At 43.9% G+C, this 16,896-nt stretch overlaps 1 protein-coding gene across 2 annotated transcripts in view; it reads right to left on the bottom strand.

Moving 5' to 3' along the window:
- myo7aa (myosin VIIAa) overlaps nucleotides 1-16,896 on the bottom strand; it is a 59,311-nt gene that overhangs the window by 11,580 nt on the left and 30,835 nt on the right. For both annotated transcript variants that reach the window (XM_080289347.1, XM_080289348.1), the window contains 23 exons: nucleotides 15,522-15,680; nucleotides 13,355-13,447; nucleotides 12,024-12,118; nucleotides 11,599-11,683; nucleotides 11,292-11,510; nucleotides 10,835-10,942; nucleotides 10,476-10,685; nucleotides 9,763-9,969; nucleotides 9,272-9,448; nucleotides 8,897-8,986; nucleotides 8,503-8,630; nucleotides 7,522-7,648; nucleotides 7,327-7,446; nucleotides 7,056-7,229; nucleotides 6,634-6,861; nucleotides 6,212-6,379; nucleotides 5,863-5,980; nucleotides 3,416-3,542; nucleotides 3,074-3,243; nucleotides 2,795-2,985; nucleotides 2,252-2,376; nucleotides 1,975-2,132; nucleotides 1,251-1,404 (listed from right to left, as the gene is read on the bottom strand). In XM_080289347.1, coding sequence (XP_080145473.1) covers nucleotides 1,251-1,404; nucleotides 1,975-2,132; nucleotides 2,252-2,376; nucleotides 2,795-2,985; nucleotides 3,074-3,243; nucleotides 3,416-3,542; nucleotides 5,863-5,980; nucleotides 6,212-6,379; nucleotides 6,634-6,861; nucleotides 7,056-7,229; nucleotides 7,327-7,446; nucleotides 7,522-7,648; nucleotides 8,503-8,630; nucleotides 8,897-8,986; nucleotides 9,272-9,448; nucleotides 9,763-9,969; nucleotides 10,476-10,685; nucleotides 10,835-10,942; nucleotides 11,292-11,510; nucleotides 11,599-11,683; nucleotides 12,024-12,118; nucleotides 13,355-13,447; nucleotides 15,522-15,680 — 3,431 coding nt within the window. The remainder of the gene's footprint in view (nucleotides 1-1,250; nucleotides 1,405-1,974; nucleotides 2,133-2,251; nucleotides 2,377-2,794; nucleotides 2,986-3,073; nucleotides 3,244-3,415; nucleotides 3,543-5,862; nucleotides 5,981-6,211; nucleotides 6,380-6,633; nucleotides 6,862-7,055; nucleotides 7,230-7,326; nucleotides 7,447-7,521; nucleotides 7,649-8,502; nucleotides 8,631-8,896; nucleotides 8,987-9,271; nucleotides 9,449-9,762; nucleotides 9,970-10,475; nucleotides 10,686-10,834; nucleotides 10,943-11,291; nucleotides 11,511-11,598; nucleotides 11,684-12,023; nucleotides 12,119-13,354; nucleotides 13,448-15,521; nucleotides 15,681-16,896) is intronic.

The following is a 16,896-nucleotide window of genomic DNA, read 5'->3' as shown; positions in this document are numbered from 1 at the left end:
ATCAGTGAGCTGTCGGCTTTCTCACCCGACGGCACGGACACGGTCGGGGCTAAAAGCTGACAGCTCACTGATTCTGATCCATTGGTGGGTCCGCGCTTTGTGTTTACGTCCTTTTTGCACTCGATTCTGAAGCTGCAGGTTTTATGGTAAATGGCCTGTATTTGTATAGCGCTTTACTAGTCCCTAAAGACCCCAAAGCGCTTTACACATCCAGTCATCCACCCATTCACACACTGGTGATGGCAGCTACATTGTAGCCACAGCCACCCTGGGGCGCACTGACTTTATCTCTCTCCAAACAATATTGACCGAACCAGCAGCAAAAGAAGATCCAAACTTCGCTTCACATAAACATCGTCATGAATTCACTCTGACTTTTGCTGTTTTGCTTCCACCACGATAAAAATCACACTTCATGCAGAGCTCTCTCTCCCTCTCTGTACTTCAAGAACAGTTTCCCGTCTAAAAATCTGTTTTCTGCATTATTCGCTTGCTTATTACGCACACGTCTACCGTTGTTTACAGCGCTGTCGGCCGCTGCTTTTTTCCCTTTTACTTCCGAAAAGAAAGCCTCATTTCTGCCGTTCAATTCTGAACAAATTTAAACTTTTTAAAATTATGCAAAATTGCAAAACGCTCAGCTGTGTGTGTAATCAAACCTCTGTAACTTTGCTCTGCTTCACTTCAGCAGCATCAGCCAATGTTCATGTGTTGATTAATGGTTTTCTTTCGTTTTTGATCTACTGCAGAATATTTTTATAAATCCCAGGCCAGGAAAATCACCTTCATGTTTTTCTATGTTTTATCCTCAGCTATTTTGACACAAAGGCATCTGCTGTGATGCTCACACCTTTGATAAAGTCTCGCAAGTTTCAGCTTTCTTTTTAATAGACAAAAAAAATATGGACATGTACTGATGCGTGATCAGAATTATAATATTTCTGACTGTCTGAGGATAAATTTCTCTGAATCGAATAGAATCGAATGGTGGAACGCATTGATTCTAGAAATCAGTGATGATACCCAGCCCTAGTTTTTTTAATTAAATCAGTGGGGGGAAATACAGTTTCTCTAATGGCCACTAGAGGCCGACTCCACCACAGGTTGACAGGCCGGCACAAAACAGCATCATTGTCTATTTCACATCCCCCCAAAAAACCAACAAAAATCTGAGTTTCATCCACGTGCACCTCATCGTTTTATCCTTAAAAATCTGTAAATGAAAGTGTGACTGAGGTGAATTTACACACTTGACGTGATTGTCTGTGAGCTGTTTGATGATCTGACAGTAGATCTCATCCTTCAGTGGTTCGGCCTTCAGCGCCCCTTCAAAGATCTGGTCCGTCAGCTCGTTCACCGAGCGAGTTCGTTTGGACGGGTAGTCGCCCATGTACTTCATGATAGGTAGGCTCTAGGTCAAGGAATAACCCTGACACATGTACAATATAAAAGCAGATTATAAAAGCAGAGAGATTACAAGAGCTGAGACTGTGGCAGACGTTTAACTACCAGGGAGCAAAAAAGGCTTTTTAAGTTTTTACCATTTACCAGATTTGACTGGTGATTCTTTACATGCAGTTTTTATGGACAGGTGGCCGCTGAAATGAAAGTTATTTTTGATCAAACTTCAAAGTAAACCCCCAGGTAAATGTGTAAAGGTATCAGAAGTGGCAGTAGGTTCTAGCAGAGTACCCTGACCTGCTTCTAAGAGGTGTTTCTAACCTGCATCTGATAGTCTTTCCCTTACAGTGTAAAATACAAACGATGTAATAACAGAGACAAAACTCAAACCATGATAGAAACGCAGAAGATCATCTAATTAGAATGGCCCTAAACTCTGAGAGAGATGAACGCCGTTACTGTTAACGATGAATGCTTGTGAATGTTGTGAAAACATGTCTGTGGGCTTAGTCTGAACACAACATAAGCTCAGAGTCTGCTTGGTGATCCACCAGTCGGCAGTTTAAAGGATATCTATAAAAGACATGCAGGCGTCCTGAGCCAGCTCCTCGTGGCTGACGACCTTCTTCAGCAGCGGCTGTTTCAGCGGCTCTCGGGTGCAGCTCCACAGCTTGTCTTTCCCGCGATTCTTCGTGACCATCACCCGGCTCAGGGTGTGTTTGGGAGGAGGCCTGACAGGAGCAGGTTACACAGAGATCGCAGGACTCAGGAATGAAGGCAGAGGATCATCAGAACAATAGATATTTGTTTTTGAAGCAAGAATATCTATCATGTTTTTTGGTCTGTGTACCTGAAGTAGTCGTAGGAGAACTCCTCCAGCGTGTAGGGTTTCGTTCTGTCATCAGTTTCCACCATGACGACCTGCGAAACACGAACCGACTCCTGACGCTGCTCGGGCGTCATGGTGACCAGCGCCTGATAGTTCGGATCACATCAGACTGCATCATGTTTTGTGTAAGCACAAAAGACAACCTAACACAGCAGCATCTGTGACATCACAGTGGGCCATCTTTCATATACAGTGTATGATCTCTAAACTGTTAAACAGGAAATGGGAACATTTTGTAATCTTAAGATGTAATAAAAACATAATTTTGTGGTTATTGTGCTTTTTGCTGTTGTGCGTACAATCTCAGCAGTCCTCTTTTTGTTTTTTGCTTATCCTGATGTTTGGCTATAGTCTCCTTTAAATGCTGAAAGCCCATTTTTGAGGCAGTTTGATGCTCATTAGGTGGTTGGAGGAGTCACTAAGGTGGCTCTGAAATGACTGAAAGTGCCCAGTAATCACATTTTTTTGTATTCTCAGACGTTTTAGGTATGTTTTCCTCCTCACCACTATGTCCTGCTGAGGTCGGGTCATGGTGGGCAGGACGTAGACGCAGTCCACCGGGAAGTCTCCCTTCTGATTGGTTCGTTCGTTAACACCGTGTGCCCAGCCAGAGTTGAGGACCTGCTCGCCGGTCTCCTGGTCCAACAGGATCAGGTCTCCTTTCCGGAAGCTCAAGAACGTCGACTCCTCTCCAGCTGAGGAAGAAAACGGCACTTTGTAAATCTTTTCCACACTGGATTTATTTCATTCCAAGCTGAGCGTGCCTCTCTGCTCAGGACTCACTGGGGTTGGGGTTGTCCTGCAGAGCGACCACAAACTTTGACCTCTTCCTCAGACCCTCCAGGAAGGTCACCACCAGGTCCCGTATGTCCTCTGCGTTGTTGGAGGTGAAGGTGTACTCGTCTCCTTTGATGGTCGCTAAAGTGAAACTCTGACCCTGCAGCTTTCCTCCCCTGAAAGAACAAAATATGCACTGACCAGCTTCGCTGTCCAGGATGACGATGAAATTTACATTTAAGTTTAGGCTCCACTTTATACGCTGAAACTCTTAACCCCTCATTCCTCACTCACGGCCCTCCGATCAGAGAATCATGTCATTGGTCAGGTGACTACAGGTAGACTCACCTGCTGCTGGAAACTGCAGTGATTTCTGGGAAGGAGAGCTCTAAGAGGACCTGTTCCTGCTCATCTACAAAATAAACTCCCGTCCAGTTGACGGCGACGATGAGGTCGTTTTTAGGCAGACTGGGACCTGAGAAGTAAAGATCAAAATAAATTTAAAAAAAGAAAAGAACTTACAGAACCAAGAGGTTAAAATATAAATAACAATTCTGAATAATTTTGCTTTAAACAATATCCGTCTTTATTTTCGTGTCACATTGTATCAAAGTTAGTGGAATGAAAATCACTGATGGCAGACTGGAGGTGCTACAGCAATGCCGCTGGTACTTTGCATAACATTAAAGGGTCATATCATGATATCAGTGCTACAGCAACCCTATGCAGGCACGTTTCCTAGTGCCCAAAAACAACACAAGCCCAGGAATGTCAGCTTATCTAAAAAGGGAGCTACTTCAACGACAAGAAGCACAGTACTGAAGGTGGAAAAACTGATGTGTTGCAGCACTCGAGGCAAGAAATGCACTCCTCATTTGCATTTTTTGAGATGCAAATGAGGAGACTTCACTCAGGCAAGTCTGCTGGACCAGACGGAGTGAGTCCCCGCGTCCTCGTGTCTGTGTCTCTCAGCTGTGTGGAGTCTTTCATAAACTGTTTATGCTGAGTCTGAGTCTGCAGAGGGTCCCAGTGCTGTGGAAGACATCATGCCTCATCCCTATTCCAAAGACGCCACGTCCCAGTGGCCCCCAGGATTACAGGCCCGTGGCACTGACCTCCCACATCATGAAGACCCTGGAAAGGCTCATCCTGGACCAGCTGCGACCCATAGTAAGACCACATCTGGATCCCCTTCAATTTGCTTATCAGCCTCGTCTCGGAACAGAGGACGCCATCATCTACCTGCTCAATCGTGTCTACACCCATCTGGACCAGCCGGCGAGCACTGTGAGGGTCATGTTTTTTGACTTTTCCAGTGCTTTCAACACCATCAGGCCGACCCTCCTGGGTGATAAGTTAGCAGCGATGCAGGTGGATGCTTCTCTGGTGTCCTGGATTGTTGATTACCTGACAGGAAGACCACAATATGTACGTCTCCCACAGTGTGTCTGACAAGGTGATCAGCAACACAGGGGCACCACAGGGGACTGTCCTCTCCCCCTTCCTCTTCACCCTCTACACCACAGACTTCAGCCACTGCACAGAGACCTGCCATCTTCAGAAGTTTTCTGATGACTCTGCGGTGGTTGGATGCATCAGCAGGGATGATGAGACAGAGTACCGGGCTGTGGTCGACTCCTTTGTCACGTGGTGTGAGCAGAATCATCTGCAGCTCAACGTGGCAAAGACCAAGGAACTGATCGTGGACTTCAGGAAGACCAGGAAACACTTGACCCCTGTTTCAATCCAGGGGGTCAGTGTTGACATTGTGGAGGACTATAAATACCTTGGAGTACACATTGACAATAAACTGGACTGGGCTAAAAACACCACAGCACTTTACAGGACGGGCCAGAGTCGTCTCTATTTTTTGAGGCGACTGAGGTCCTTCAACATCTGCCAGAAAATGCTGAGGATTTTCTACGAGACTGTTGTGGCCAGTGCGATCCTCTATGCTGTTGCATGCTGGGGGAGCAGGCTGAGGGTAGCAGATGCCAACAGACTCGATAAACTGATCCGTAAGGCCAGTAATGTTGTGGGGATGGAGCTGGACTCCCTTAAGGTGGTGTTGGAGAGGTGGATGTTGTCCCACCCACTCCATGACATGCTGGTCAGTCACAGGAGCGCGCTCAGTGAGAGACTGAGATTACCGAAAAGCACCACTGAACGACACAGGAAATCATTCCTGCCTGTGGCTCCCTGTACAACTCATCCACTTAACACACTGTTTACTGCAACAGCTACACCCTTCTTGCACATGTTCTTTTTCATTTATTTATTAATAAGTGACTTTTATGTATATATATGCCTGCATATATTGTGCTATTCTTAGTTAGTGTATTGTCTGTCTCCGTTAATGTTTGTTTATAATGGAGCACTGTAACGAAAAATAAGGATTCTGATAAAAACAAACTGCTGAGCATCACTGTAGCGCTCGCCAGCTGCACTGCTTTATGACAGCAGGAGCAAGCAGTGGATGGAAATGACTGATGATGGAAAAGCAGCTCCTTAAGAGTTTACAAAGGAGTTTTTCCTTCCCACTGTCTCCAAGTGCTTGCTCATAGGGGGGCGTCTGACTGTTGGGGTTCTCTCTGTATTATTGTAGCATCTCTACCTACAATATAAAGCACCTTGGTGCTATATAAATACAATTTTATTGAACTGAGTAACTTCAGTCATAGTTGAAATAAACCTTAATCAATCATTTTACCAATAATCAATAAAACTGTTCAGTATTTTCACACTTTAACTAAGTGTCACCAAAGTTGTTCAAAGTAATTTAAAAAAAGTTTCACCTGAAAACTTGAAGGCTTCGTAGAAACGAGAGAACAGCAGAGGCCACTTGTGGCGAGCAAAGTCGACCACTTCCTCCTTCACCTTCTGAGGGTCAAATCTCTTCTGGGTGTAGATGCTCTGAGCACAGAGATGTTCATTACATTTACATGTGAAAAAAAATAAAATAAAATAAAATAAATGTATTTATCATACTGCTACAGATAATGTCCAAGCTGAACATCTTAGCTTGGATATGAAATTTCAGCGTTTCAACAATTTAAGCTGCGGTTGGCCCTAAAAGACAAACAGAATCACGTTCATCTACAAGCCGGGCTAAAAAGACCTCTCCTTCTTACTGGTGATAATCACCTTTTTATGAGCAGCCATGATGAAGTGAGCCCACTTCTCCACCGATCTGGAGGTGGTGATCTCTCTGTCCGGGATGTAAGACGGGATGAGGCTCAGCAGGCGCTCCAGGAGGATCTCTGAACCGTAGTCAATGTAATACTGCTGAGAGGCCAGCTCTGCGAGGTCATCCTGGAGACACAGAGACAGAATAAATAAAAAAAGTTTGTCCTGCCTCCTGTTCAGCCAGCCTGACAGTAATCAGTGCTCCTAACACGTGAGCGTTACCGACTTCTTACCCTTATTAATAATGCAGAATATTTGCAGTTCCTCTAAGGCCCACAGAAGGCTGACTACAAAATGTTATAATGTCCACTGTTGGAGCAGAAATGTTTCCCATGCACTTGCTAAACACTATTCTTTGAAAATAAAGGACGTGTAGTCACCCTGTCACAGCGGTATTCTCCAAACTTGACGCCCCTGACGGTTTGCTGGTAGATCAGGTTGGTGGCGACCTGGTCTTCTGTTGGCTCGTGCCACGGCGTAAAGATTTCTTTCCTGAAGAACAGCCGCCAGGGGGCGTTCCTCTCCTGAGCTCCCTGCTCTTTGGCGTACTGCTCGCACTGCGACACGGCATCCATCACATGGTCGCTCCCGCTGCCTAAAGAGGAGACCTGCAGGACGAGATCAGAGGTGCAAACTGGTGACTGTTTTTTCTCCAACAAACAGAGAGGTTCACATCCCTGCAGTGGCCACAAGATCTGAGAAAGATCCAGATGATCCAAACTGTTCCAGAGCGTGAGGCCTAACAGGTGCTAGAAAGGAGTATCATGCCTTGGAGCTCATATGATGCCGTGTGCGTGCCCACCTTGTCAAACAACGCGATGTACAGCGAGAAGCCAAAGCGGTCTCGCAGGTTGATCTTGTCGGACAGGGCGCTGCAGAGCTCCTTTGCTGTGGTGGCCGAGTCTGTCAGCAGCGTTTTGGTCGTGCCATCCATGAACGTCACCGGCAACATGATGGGCTTCTTTGATTTGGTGGCCTGGACGTTGATTTCACAAAAAGAAACAGTTCCAGTAAACGGTGGGTGAAGTCACAATGGCCACGTCTGTCTTTTATATACAGTCTATGGTTTATACCTGCAGCTCCAGCCAGGACGGAGGCTGCGCTCGCGTCCCATTCACAAAAGTTCGTCTTAGACGTTCTTCACAGTATGGAGCGTAGCCTGGAGGCCCGCAGCTGATGAAGTTCCTCAGATACTGCAATCAAAACAAACACAGATGTAACGTCATGGCTAATGTGTAAATGCCAACACAAACGTTGGACGTACTGACCTTCACAAATTTGTCTGATGGAGCGAAGCAGCCGACACACAAAGAGATGAGGATCCAGCCGCGAGCGTGAGAACTCTTAGACGGGTTCTGACTCAGCTGCTTACAGATCTGACAGTAGATCTCATCCCTAACACACACACACACACACACACACACACACACACACACACACACACACACACACCTCAGAAATATCAAAGACATTAACAGAGACCCAGCAGAACTTTATGAGACACATTTTATGCAGATTAACTGAAACTGGATGTCGAGACTTTGTCCTGATGGTGAACGCTGCTTCATATTCACAGCCAGACACACACGTGTTCACCAGCCTCTGCACTATTATTTACTCTTTAAAAGAAATCATGCCGTTTCATTAAATTACCATTTAAAATGTATTTTTATCTGCATGGCTTTATTAACTCATTCAACGGCATCTTCATGTATAAATTCAATTCACATCAGGTTCATTTGTGAAGCACCAAATCACAACCACGTCACTTTATACATTGAGATGAATATTAATGCACAACAATGATAATAAACATACGGCAAATATGACAAAATGATGACTAAAAGAAAAATCAACGGGATGACAGCTTAGATGTCCAAAGAGATTCATCTTGAATTTAAGAGCAGCTTTGAGTCCGTAGACCGTCGTATTGTGTTAATCTCCCATATGTGACGTAAACGTTTTTATGAGGCAACAGCTCGATAAAGGAAAATTTGAAAGTATCTGCTTTTTAAAAAACAAACAAACTTCAAATTAAAGTTTCACTGAAAACTGGAAAATTTTAAACTTTCACTTTTAAATTTCAAAGTGGGCCACAGCGCTGTGACATCTGGGAAGGTCTATTTTATCAAATACACAAAGGGCGGCTTAGATACAAGTTTTTTCCTCCACATGTCCAGTTTTTATATCCAAGGTAATTTTGTGTAAGTTTGGGAAACTACATGATGACCCTTTGTTTGTTTGTTTACCTGAGTCCTGGCCTCAGGATCCCGTTGCCGATGATAAAGTGAAGTTTCTCCAGGTTGGATGTGGGACGATCTTCCAGCATGCTGTTGCCATGAAGACCGTACTCACCATCGTTAAGGCGCTTGGTGACCTGAAAAGCATCAGATTACATGATTATCTTAATTTGTCTGTCTGTTAGCAGAATTATTCACAAATATATGGATTTGACCCAAAATGGACTTGAAATTGATAAAATATCTTCATCTGCGCTTGAGATAAAATCTGACTTCATGTTTTTAACATGAAGTTCAAACCCAGATTTCCTTCTGCACCAGAAGCACAATTTTCAGTCTCAGACTGCTCATGTTTAATTAACAGAAACAAGACCAGCATCATATCACCCTCCCTCTCTCTTACCTCCTCGGTGATCTTGGATTTCTTCTTCAGGGTGAGGGACACAAGTTTGTGTCGGACGCTGTTCTTCTTGTGGCTGTCAGAGTGAGGCGTCTGGAGGTGAGAGAAGGAAATCAGCTCACAGAGATCCCTTACACAGTCACTGTGACCTTAACCCTGTTATTCCTGATCTTTGGAAACTATATGAAGTAACAAATGTTAAAAACAGATAAGTTACATGAACACACTGAATAATAGCTCATACTTTATAGTCAGTATCACAGAACCACCAGTTAATCTAAGCTAGATTTTGAAACTTGTTTAAAGGAAATGTCACTTTTAGCTCATGTTAGCGTTTACTCGCTCAAACCTTTAAACTCCGTCACTCTTCCTCCTCACCTCTCCCTCCCCTTGCAGCGCCTGCAGCTCTCGCTTGTACGTCTTTTTCCCCAGCGTCTCGTAGATTTTGGTCATGACTGGGATCTTCTCGCTGCCGTCGCTGATGGCCGTGTGGTACTTTGGCTCCGGGAGATCGCCCATGAACCTCAGCACCGTGATCCACACCGCCAGAGCAGCCTGAGCAGACACGCAGGGCACAAGGAAACAAAAGGTTCATCAGGTGAAATAATTGTTCCTTTGTTGGTTCCTTCTTGGCTGGTGACAGGTCTTAGTAGTCGCACCAGTCATCAGCATCATGGAGCACAGACTGTAACAGCTGCACACAGTCAGAACCTTTCTGCACTCATTACGTCTAAATTAAGTTAAGGCTTAAACCTGAGAGACGAGCAAAGCTCGCTGTAGAGCGACAGCCTCGTGTGGCCTTTTTCAAAACTTCTTCAGTCGCTTGCAAAATACATTTTTACTTTTGCGGGGTCAGAGGTCAGACCTACCAGCTGGTCCCCCTCATCGTCGTGGAAGAGCAGCGGCTGTTTGAGAGGTCGTCGGGCGTAGGTGTGCGTGGTGGTGCCCTGGAAGTAGGTGGCAGCAAACTTGGCAAACTTGTACTCTGATAAATCCTCTTCATCATCGTCCTCAGGCAGAGGAAGAGCCTCATCCAGATCCTCCTCCTCCAGCTCGTGATGGGTCCGCTCCAGATCCTGTAAAGAAGACAGTAAATTCTTGTCTGCTGAAGTTTCCAGAAGTTTTTCAAATTCTCCAAATTTTCCAACTTCAAAAATCCCTCAAATCTATCACTGCGTCTCAGAAACATGCTCTCCTGCAGCACTGTTACTGGAAACAGGTCATTCTTTTTAGAGAAAAAATTTACCTCACACATTCTTATTTATCTAAAGCTGCGATTTCACTGGACTTGGTTATCTCTAATAATTTGAAATAACTGCCAACATGATATCTGATTTTAATGCCCTGTAAATCTGCCATGCTGCGTATTTGAGTAAGCAGTCTTCATGTGTCCTGTGAACATGCCACACACACAGACGATGGCATTATTAACGATCGAGGCTTAAGGAGTCATTTTCCGTCCTCCTGATCAGACACCTTTGCCAACAGGACACAGTTTTACTGATTACACACGTTGGGTAACTATCTTTGGCCTTTATGAGAAAACGGTTCATTAATAAGAGGAAAACTTTGGTCGTGTCACCTCAAAGCCAGCGGGGGCTTGCCCTTCCTGACCCGGGAAAGAACTGGTGGTCCCCAGGAAGCCGAACATCTTGTCCACCATGTCGGAGTCATTGACAGGCTCCGTGCGGGCCTTCTCCATCTGCTCGACCATCTCCTTCTTCCTCCGAGCCTCCTCCTTCTCCTTCTTCTCCCGCTCAGCGTCCTCTTTGGCCAGCTGAGCCAGACGCTCCTGAAGAAAGAAACATTGCACTGGATCTCAAAAATACAGAACAATCCAGTATGTTTCTCAGCACAAGTGTGATGATGAATTATTATTATCCACTTCCCTGCTCTGCTTCACTGATGTTTTAAATGTTGTCACATGTTACATTTGTTCACCTGGTGTTTGCGTTCAGCCTCAGCTTTCGCTCTCTTTGCAGACATCTGGTTCCTCAGTTTGGCTTCTTCAGCCAGACGCATCTTCTCGGCCTCCAGCCTCCTCCGGTACTGAGAGGAGAAATGAAGGAGTCCACCATTAACGACTAAATCAAAACTGCAGCAGCCAGCTGCCAAAACATCCTCGGCACAGCAGCAGAGGGCAGTGCAACTTCTGAATGCCTCTTTCTTTTTTACACAACAGTGAACAATGTAATGACACTTTGAGGCCGAGCATTAATTTAACAAAGAAATCAAGAGAAGCACAGAAATCACAATGTATGAAAAGATATCAAATCTATCAAGCTCTAGATTTTGTAAACTGATGACATGAACGTGATCTCATCATCTCTAAAACTGAAAACTTGTGTGTAAAATGAGTTTTATGTATATGTGCAATGTTCTGTGTGTGTGTGTGTACCTCTGCCTTCAGCCTCTTGTACAGTCGTCGAGCGATCATTCCTCTCGTGTAAGCCTGGATGGTGATGACGGCCCACAGCCGGTGCCTGAATGCTCGACGCACCAAGAAGCCGCGACAGCGACCCTGGAAGGCTGTGATTCGCTGACGGGCCACGTGATACGATGCGCACAACTTCCTGGAACGAACCAGAGCTTGGAGGCGAGAAAAGCCAGCTCGCATCTGAAAGTAAAGAGGAGGAAAGTTCAGCGAGTCTTTGCTTTGATTTTATTTTGTTTCCACTTTGTTCAAACTGCTGCTCGATGCTCACAGCTCCATAGTTCTTCCTGCACTGATATCCTCTCCACGTCTTCTGGATCAGCACTGCCGACTTCTTCAACTTTAGGAAGTTGGATCTGAAATTGAAAATAATCAGAAACGATTATTTATATGACCTCTTGTTTTACTGTTCATACAAAGAGAAAAAACCTCTGAGAAATAGTTATAAAGAGTCACAGAGAGACTTGTTCGTCTTATTTTCTGCTTTCAAAGAAAACAGAACAGTAAGCGATGCAGCTAGCGATGACAGTCATACTCAGGAGATATGTGCAAGTGTCAGTTTTAAGCAGGTGCAGAACAACACCGCAAGCTACGGTCCGAGAGCGTGATGTTTGAATTCTACTCCGGGATAAGAATCACTGGCAGCTGCATAAAATAAAATAAAATCTCAGTCTGTGAGAAACGCTGACGACCCACCTGTCCTTGAAACCCCGAACCACCTTCTGGATGAGGATGACCTTGTCTGTGATGGCCTTGTCTCTCTCGATCTCCAGCAGCATGTCGTGATGATCCTGGACAGAATAATAAACACACTCCGTACGCTTCTGTTTCTCTGCTCTGACTCAGTTTGAGAACGTTTTAGTGATGATTTGAGACATTTTACTCAAAACCACAAAAGTCACCTACTGGTCCTGGAGGAAAAGCCAGGAGGAAGTCAGTAACTTAAATGAAACAGAGCAGCTGTCACTTCCAGCTAACGTGGCAAAATATAAATATCTGCTTTCTAAAAATATAAAATGTAAGACACAGGCAGGATACACAAGCTTTAACCTGACAGTTTTCAACTAACATGACACACAACTAAATGTAAACACCTAAAGCTCCTTCCCGTCATCTGTCCACCCGCATGCAGGCTGATCTGACCACGTCCTGTTGGGGAAGTGTGGGCACTGCTCTGCTTTCACCCACTGAACTTTCTCCTTCCTGCTGTACTTCCTGTCTGGCCGAGCATCGAGGCCTGAGGGAGATGAGCCTCGACTCCACCACAGTCAACACATCTCAGTGCTCCACCCCCCAACTTATCAATCTAAAACACTTTAAAGGTGAAAGTGTCACATTATATCCACTATGATTTAAGGGCTGAAGGTCCACCCCCTTCACCGAAATTACATTTTATTCCCAGGAGCGATCTTTGATGAGCGCTTTGAATGCAGGAAGTAAAGAAAATAAAAGGCAGAAACATAAAAATGAAGATAACGGCTGTGCTGCAGAGCGACGATAAACAACAACAACAAAAACGCTTTGACAGGCTGTGCTCGCCACGTCAAACTACACTGTGGAGCCAGATGATATGTTCTTTTAACCTCTGTGTGGGGACGGCCAGCTAACAGACGTGACCTCTGACCTGATCTGCAATACATGTTTGTATAAAGTAGGCAGATAGACAGCTGGAAACTAAAACACGCAGTGTTTCCCATCAGCAGACGTGTGGACTGGAAACAACCAGAGCAGATTCACGGCTGGGATGAACCACAGCCGAGCGAGTCAGAGACGAGAATGTAAAGAAGTTCTGGATAATGTGGAAACATTTCAGTGGAAAGATAAGAGAACAGTAGTTCACGCGATGTGCTGTGCCATCCGCTTAGCCCGGGCATCAGTGTTTTTTGGAAATACAGCGAGCCCTGTGAAAAGTTTCACACTGGTGCTGTTAGCAGCTGTGTGAAGTGGCACCTACAAATCTGAGACTTTGAACAACACCCTGCAGGCTTTTCTGCCCTGTGTGGACACACGCCTGCATGCAGGAGTACCTTGAGGAAGATCTTGGTTTTTCCCATCTGCCAGTCGTCGTCTCTGCCGAGCACGGCCTCAGCGATCCTCTCACAGGTTCCTCTCAGGTCCTCCTGATGGAAACAGAGACGGTATCAACCAATATATTTTATTCCTGGACTCTACCAGAGTAGCTTTGCATGATTCACAGTTTCCAAAATAATCCTCATTTATCTCATTCTGAGCCTCAGTGTGAAACAAGCTCTTTAAACCCTTCAAACAAACTTTCTCCAGACAGGCTGGTCCTCAGAAAAAGACGAGGGCGGGGCTTCTGTGCTCACAGAGCTGTGTGTCCAAGATGATCATATAACGCATATCCTCTCTCGCTGACATCACATGGAGCAAAGAATAGAAAAAAACTGTCTGAAACTGAGTGTTCAAAGAATTCTATAGCCTGTTTCTAAATCACAGGGATTACATTTGCAGGTAATCCCTGTGATCCCAAATGTGTCCAAAGCTTGAGAAATAAAATTTCTTTTTCTAACAAAACCCAAAATTACTTTCACTGAATTTGCCAAGTTTGAGCAAAATAATCATCAACTTAATCACAACGAACGCAGGTCAAACCACTGCGTTAACTGCAATAACAAGTCAGGTATTAAAAATACAAATGTTTTCAAAGTGACACACACACACACACACACACAAAATATGACCTGTGAAGCGTCACAGGGCGGGGTGGAGGAAACAGAACACGCATGTTCCAAGAAAAACAGGCAGCTGGTGGGAGTGTGGGAAAAACTGCACAGTGAAAACATGTGTGGCACCAGAAAATACCCTCATGACAAACTCTCGCACACACAAACCCACAACAAAGAGAGACACTCGCTCACTTCCCATAACAACGCCGCTGGGCCCGTGTCACACAGAGGCTACACAGCAGGCCACCTTCCCTAAGAAGAAGCTACAGCTGCTACAAAATTACTTATCCAAGCTCGGATAAGTCCAACACTTTATTCCAATTCAACAAATTGTTATTATTATTTTTTAACTGAAGTAAATGCTGAGGTGATCCGCAGCTTTCTCAGACCACAGTTTTACACAGATGAATACTGTGATAAGATTATTCTCTGCACAAAGATTTTCACTGAATCTCAAAAATGCTTTTGGTCCAATTGGAGAGATTTTAACAGTTAGACAACAACTGTTTATTTAAACCACAAAAAGTTCAGAGTTGAATGCAGCCACGTGATCCCCGGTTACATAAATGCTTCTAGCATAAAACTGTTGATCTCCTCCTACAGCCTTTTTGTGTTTTTTGAAACTGCCTGATTGGTGTGGCCACAAAAATGGAAAGATGCGCATTATTCTTTTTAACTTTTACTTTCTTTCTTTTTTTAAACTTCCTTTAACTTTCAGGCAGTTACTCCATCATCAGGTTTTTATTGTGACAACTGCAATTTTCAGATAGTGAGTATTTAAATCGTTTTAGTGTTTCTGCGCCTACAAACCAGATTAGGTTCATGTTTAAACTGAAGCATAGAAAGAATAAAAGACCTTAAAAACTGATTTAAAAACTGCCCGACTATGATGACGTGATTCTATTTTTTAGCTGATTAAAGTATTGAGTTACTAGTTCTTTATTATTTTGAGTTTAAGTGATTTTATTTATTTCAGTGAATATGTAACCGACTCGACTGTAAATTAGTTAAGTCATTAAGTCACATCATTAAGACAAAGAAAATTCGTTTTGAAAGAAGCGACAGGTGAGGACCGCCTAAAAACAGCTCTGGTATAAAATCGAATGCACTCATGATTCCAATCTTCTTTTGAACTTCCATGACACCATCTGTAAAAACCATTCTGATCACGAGACGTTCCTGATCCGTCCCGTGTCCAACAACAACAACATGAGCTGCGCTGTGTGAAAAGAGGACAGTTTCCAGGCATCAAATGCAAGAATCACACAGTGAAACTTTTCTTTTTCTTGAAACTGGACGTCAACAGTGATGAGAAACTTTGCTTCATTTATATTTGATGAATATTTTTTGATCTTTACTTTTTTGCCACGTTTTCCAATAAAAAAAAAATGAGAAGCTGGAGTACCTGGAGTTGGGAATACATAAATTATTCTGGGTGTGTTGATTTAAAACACCCAATAATACGGTGCGTCTACCAGACCCATCAACACACCTGTAGTCACTCTACCTGTTTGTACGCCGGTTTGACTCCAGGCATGAGCACCCGGTAGCGGTCGACGAACTCCACGAAGGTGTAGCGGATGGGATATCCAGCACGGCGTATTCGGATGGTCTCCATCATACCCGAGTACCTCAGCTGACGCACACACAGCTCCCTGTCAAACAGCTGCAGACAAACATGAACAGTTTTTTGACAAAGTCCCAGCTTTGGCTGAAGAAGCTGAGAAAGGTTAAAGGTCATAGCTGCAAAGATTTGGTACTTTGAGGCAGTTGAGAGAAGACATGACGGGCGAACTGGGATATTTTATTTAATCTATCAACATGAAACTCCTTTAGATCACTACGTACTTTTATTTTTCTACAGTTAAGTAACCCATTAATCATTTCCCCATTTTTACTCCTCATTGTGCAGCTTAACAGCCACTCCACTTTCTCTCAAACAGTCCTGTTTGTCAGATGAGGTTGTGGCTTTTTCTTCATCACTCATTTTCAGCTTCTTAATTACAGTTTGAACTCTGCTGACCGGCATTCTCATTTCCCTGATTATATTTTCATATCCGTTTCCTGTTTTATAAAGTTAAACTATGTTCTCCAGCAGATCCTTTGAGAAGTCCAACATCAGTGCAGCACTGGAAACGTGCAGGAGCCCAGAAACTCACCGACCTCATTACAAGCAAACAGATCACAGGTGAGAACGATCATCTTTAGTAGTCATTTAAACCTGTGTGTGTCAGCATATGTGGATGGTATCATGCCAACACTTAAAAATAATAAATGATTTTACTGAAACCACCAACCATGAATGAAAAACATTTTTGTAGAATCATTCATATTTTCTGAAAAAATTCTGCCAGGATACATAAACATATGAACTGAACTCAGGATACAGGTCAGGTCCAAACGTTTGTGCTGCACTGTAACATAAACTCCCCTCAAACTTTCAGCTACAGCACAGCCTGAATTTAAAGACATAATCTTTATTTGTCACAGCGGCTGTGGTAACGGTCAGACATGGAGAGAGTGGAGAGCCATGGGAAAATACGGAGGGAAATTAAGTTATGGGAATGAGATTTACAGAGAGAAAAACAAGCAGAAGCAGATTTGATCCATTTCTATCGATTAAGTTTTTAATCTAATTGATTAAAAACTTTTTCATGCAATTTTGCTCGTGAGGATGACTCCAATATGTTTTAATGACAGGAAGGAAAACAAAGAAAGCCTTGCACACTATGAAAGGTACAAAGCATAAAAACAGGTTTGTAGTTTATCAGGTATCTGCAGGGTTGGACCGAAAAAATTTTTAAAAAAGTTTTCTAATGCAAAACGAAGTAAAAATACTATTTACTATTTCACTATATCATGTTAACCTCTACAACTTCTTC

Source organism: Astatotilapia calliptera, chromosome 14 (genome assembly GCF_964374335.1).
Source record: "Astatotilapia calliptera chromosome 14, fAstCal68.1, whole genome shotgun sequence".
Taxonomy (NCBI): domain Eukaryota; kingdom Metazoa; phylum Chordata; class Actinopteri; order Cichliformes; family Cichlidae; genus Astatotilapia; species Astatotilapia calliptera.
Note: the sequence above shows the minus strand (reverse complement) of the source record. Positions and strands in the feature narration are given on the sequence as shown.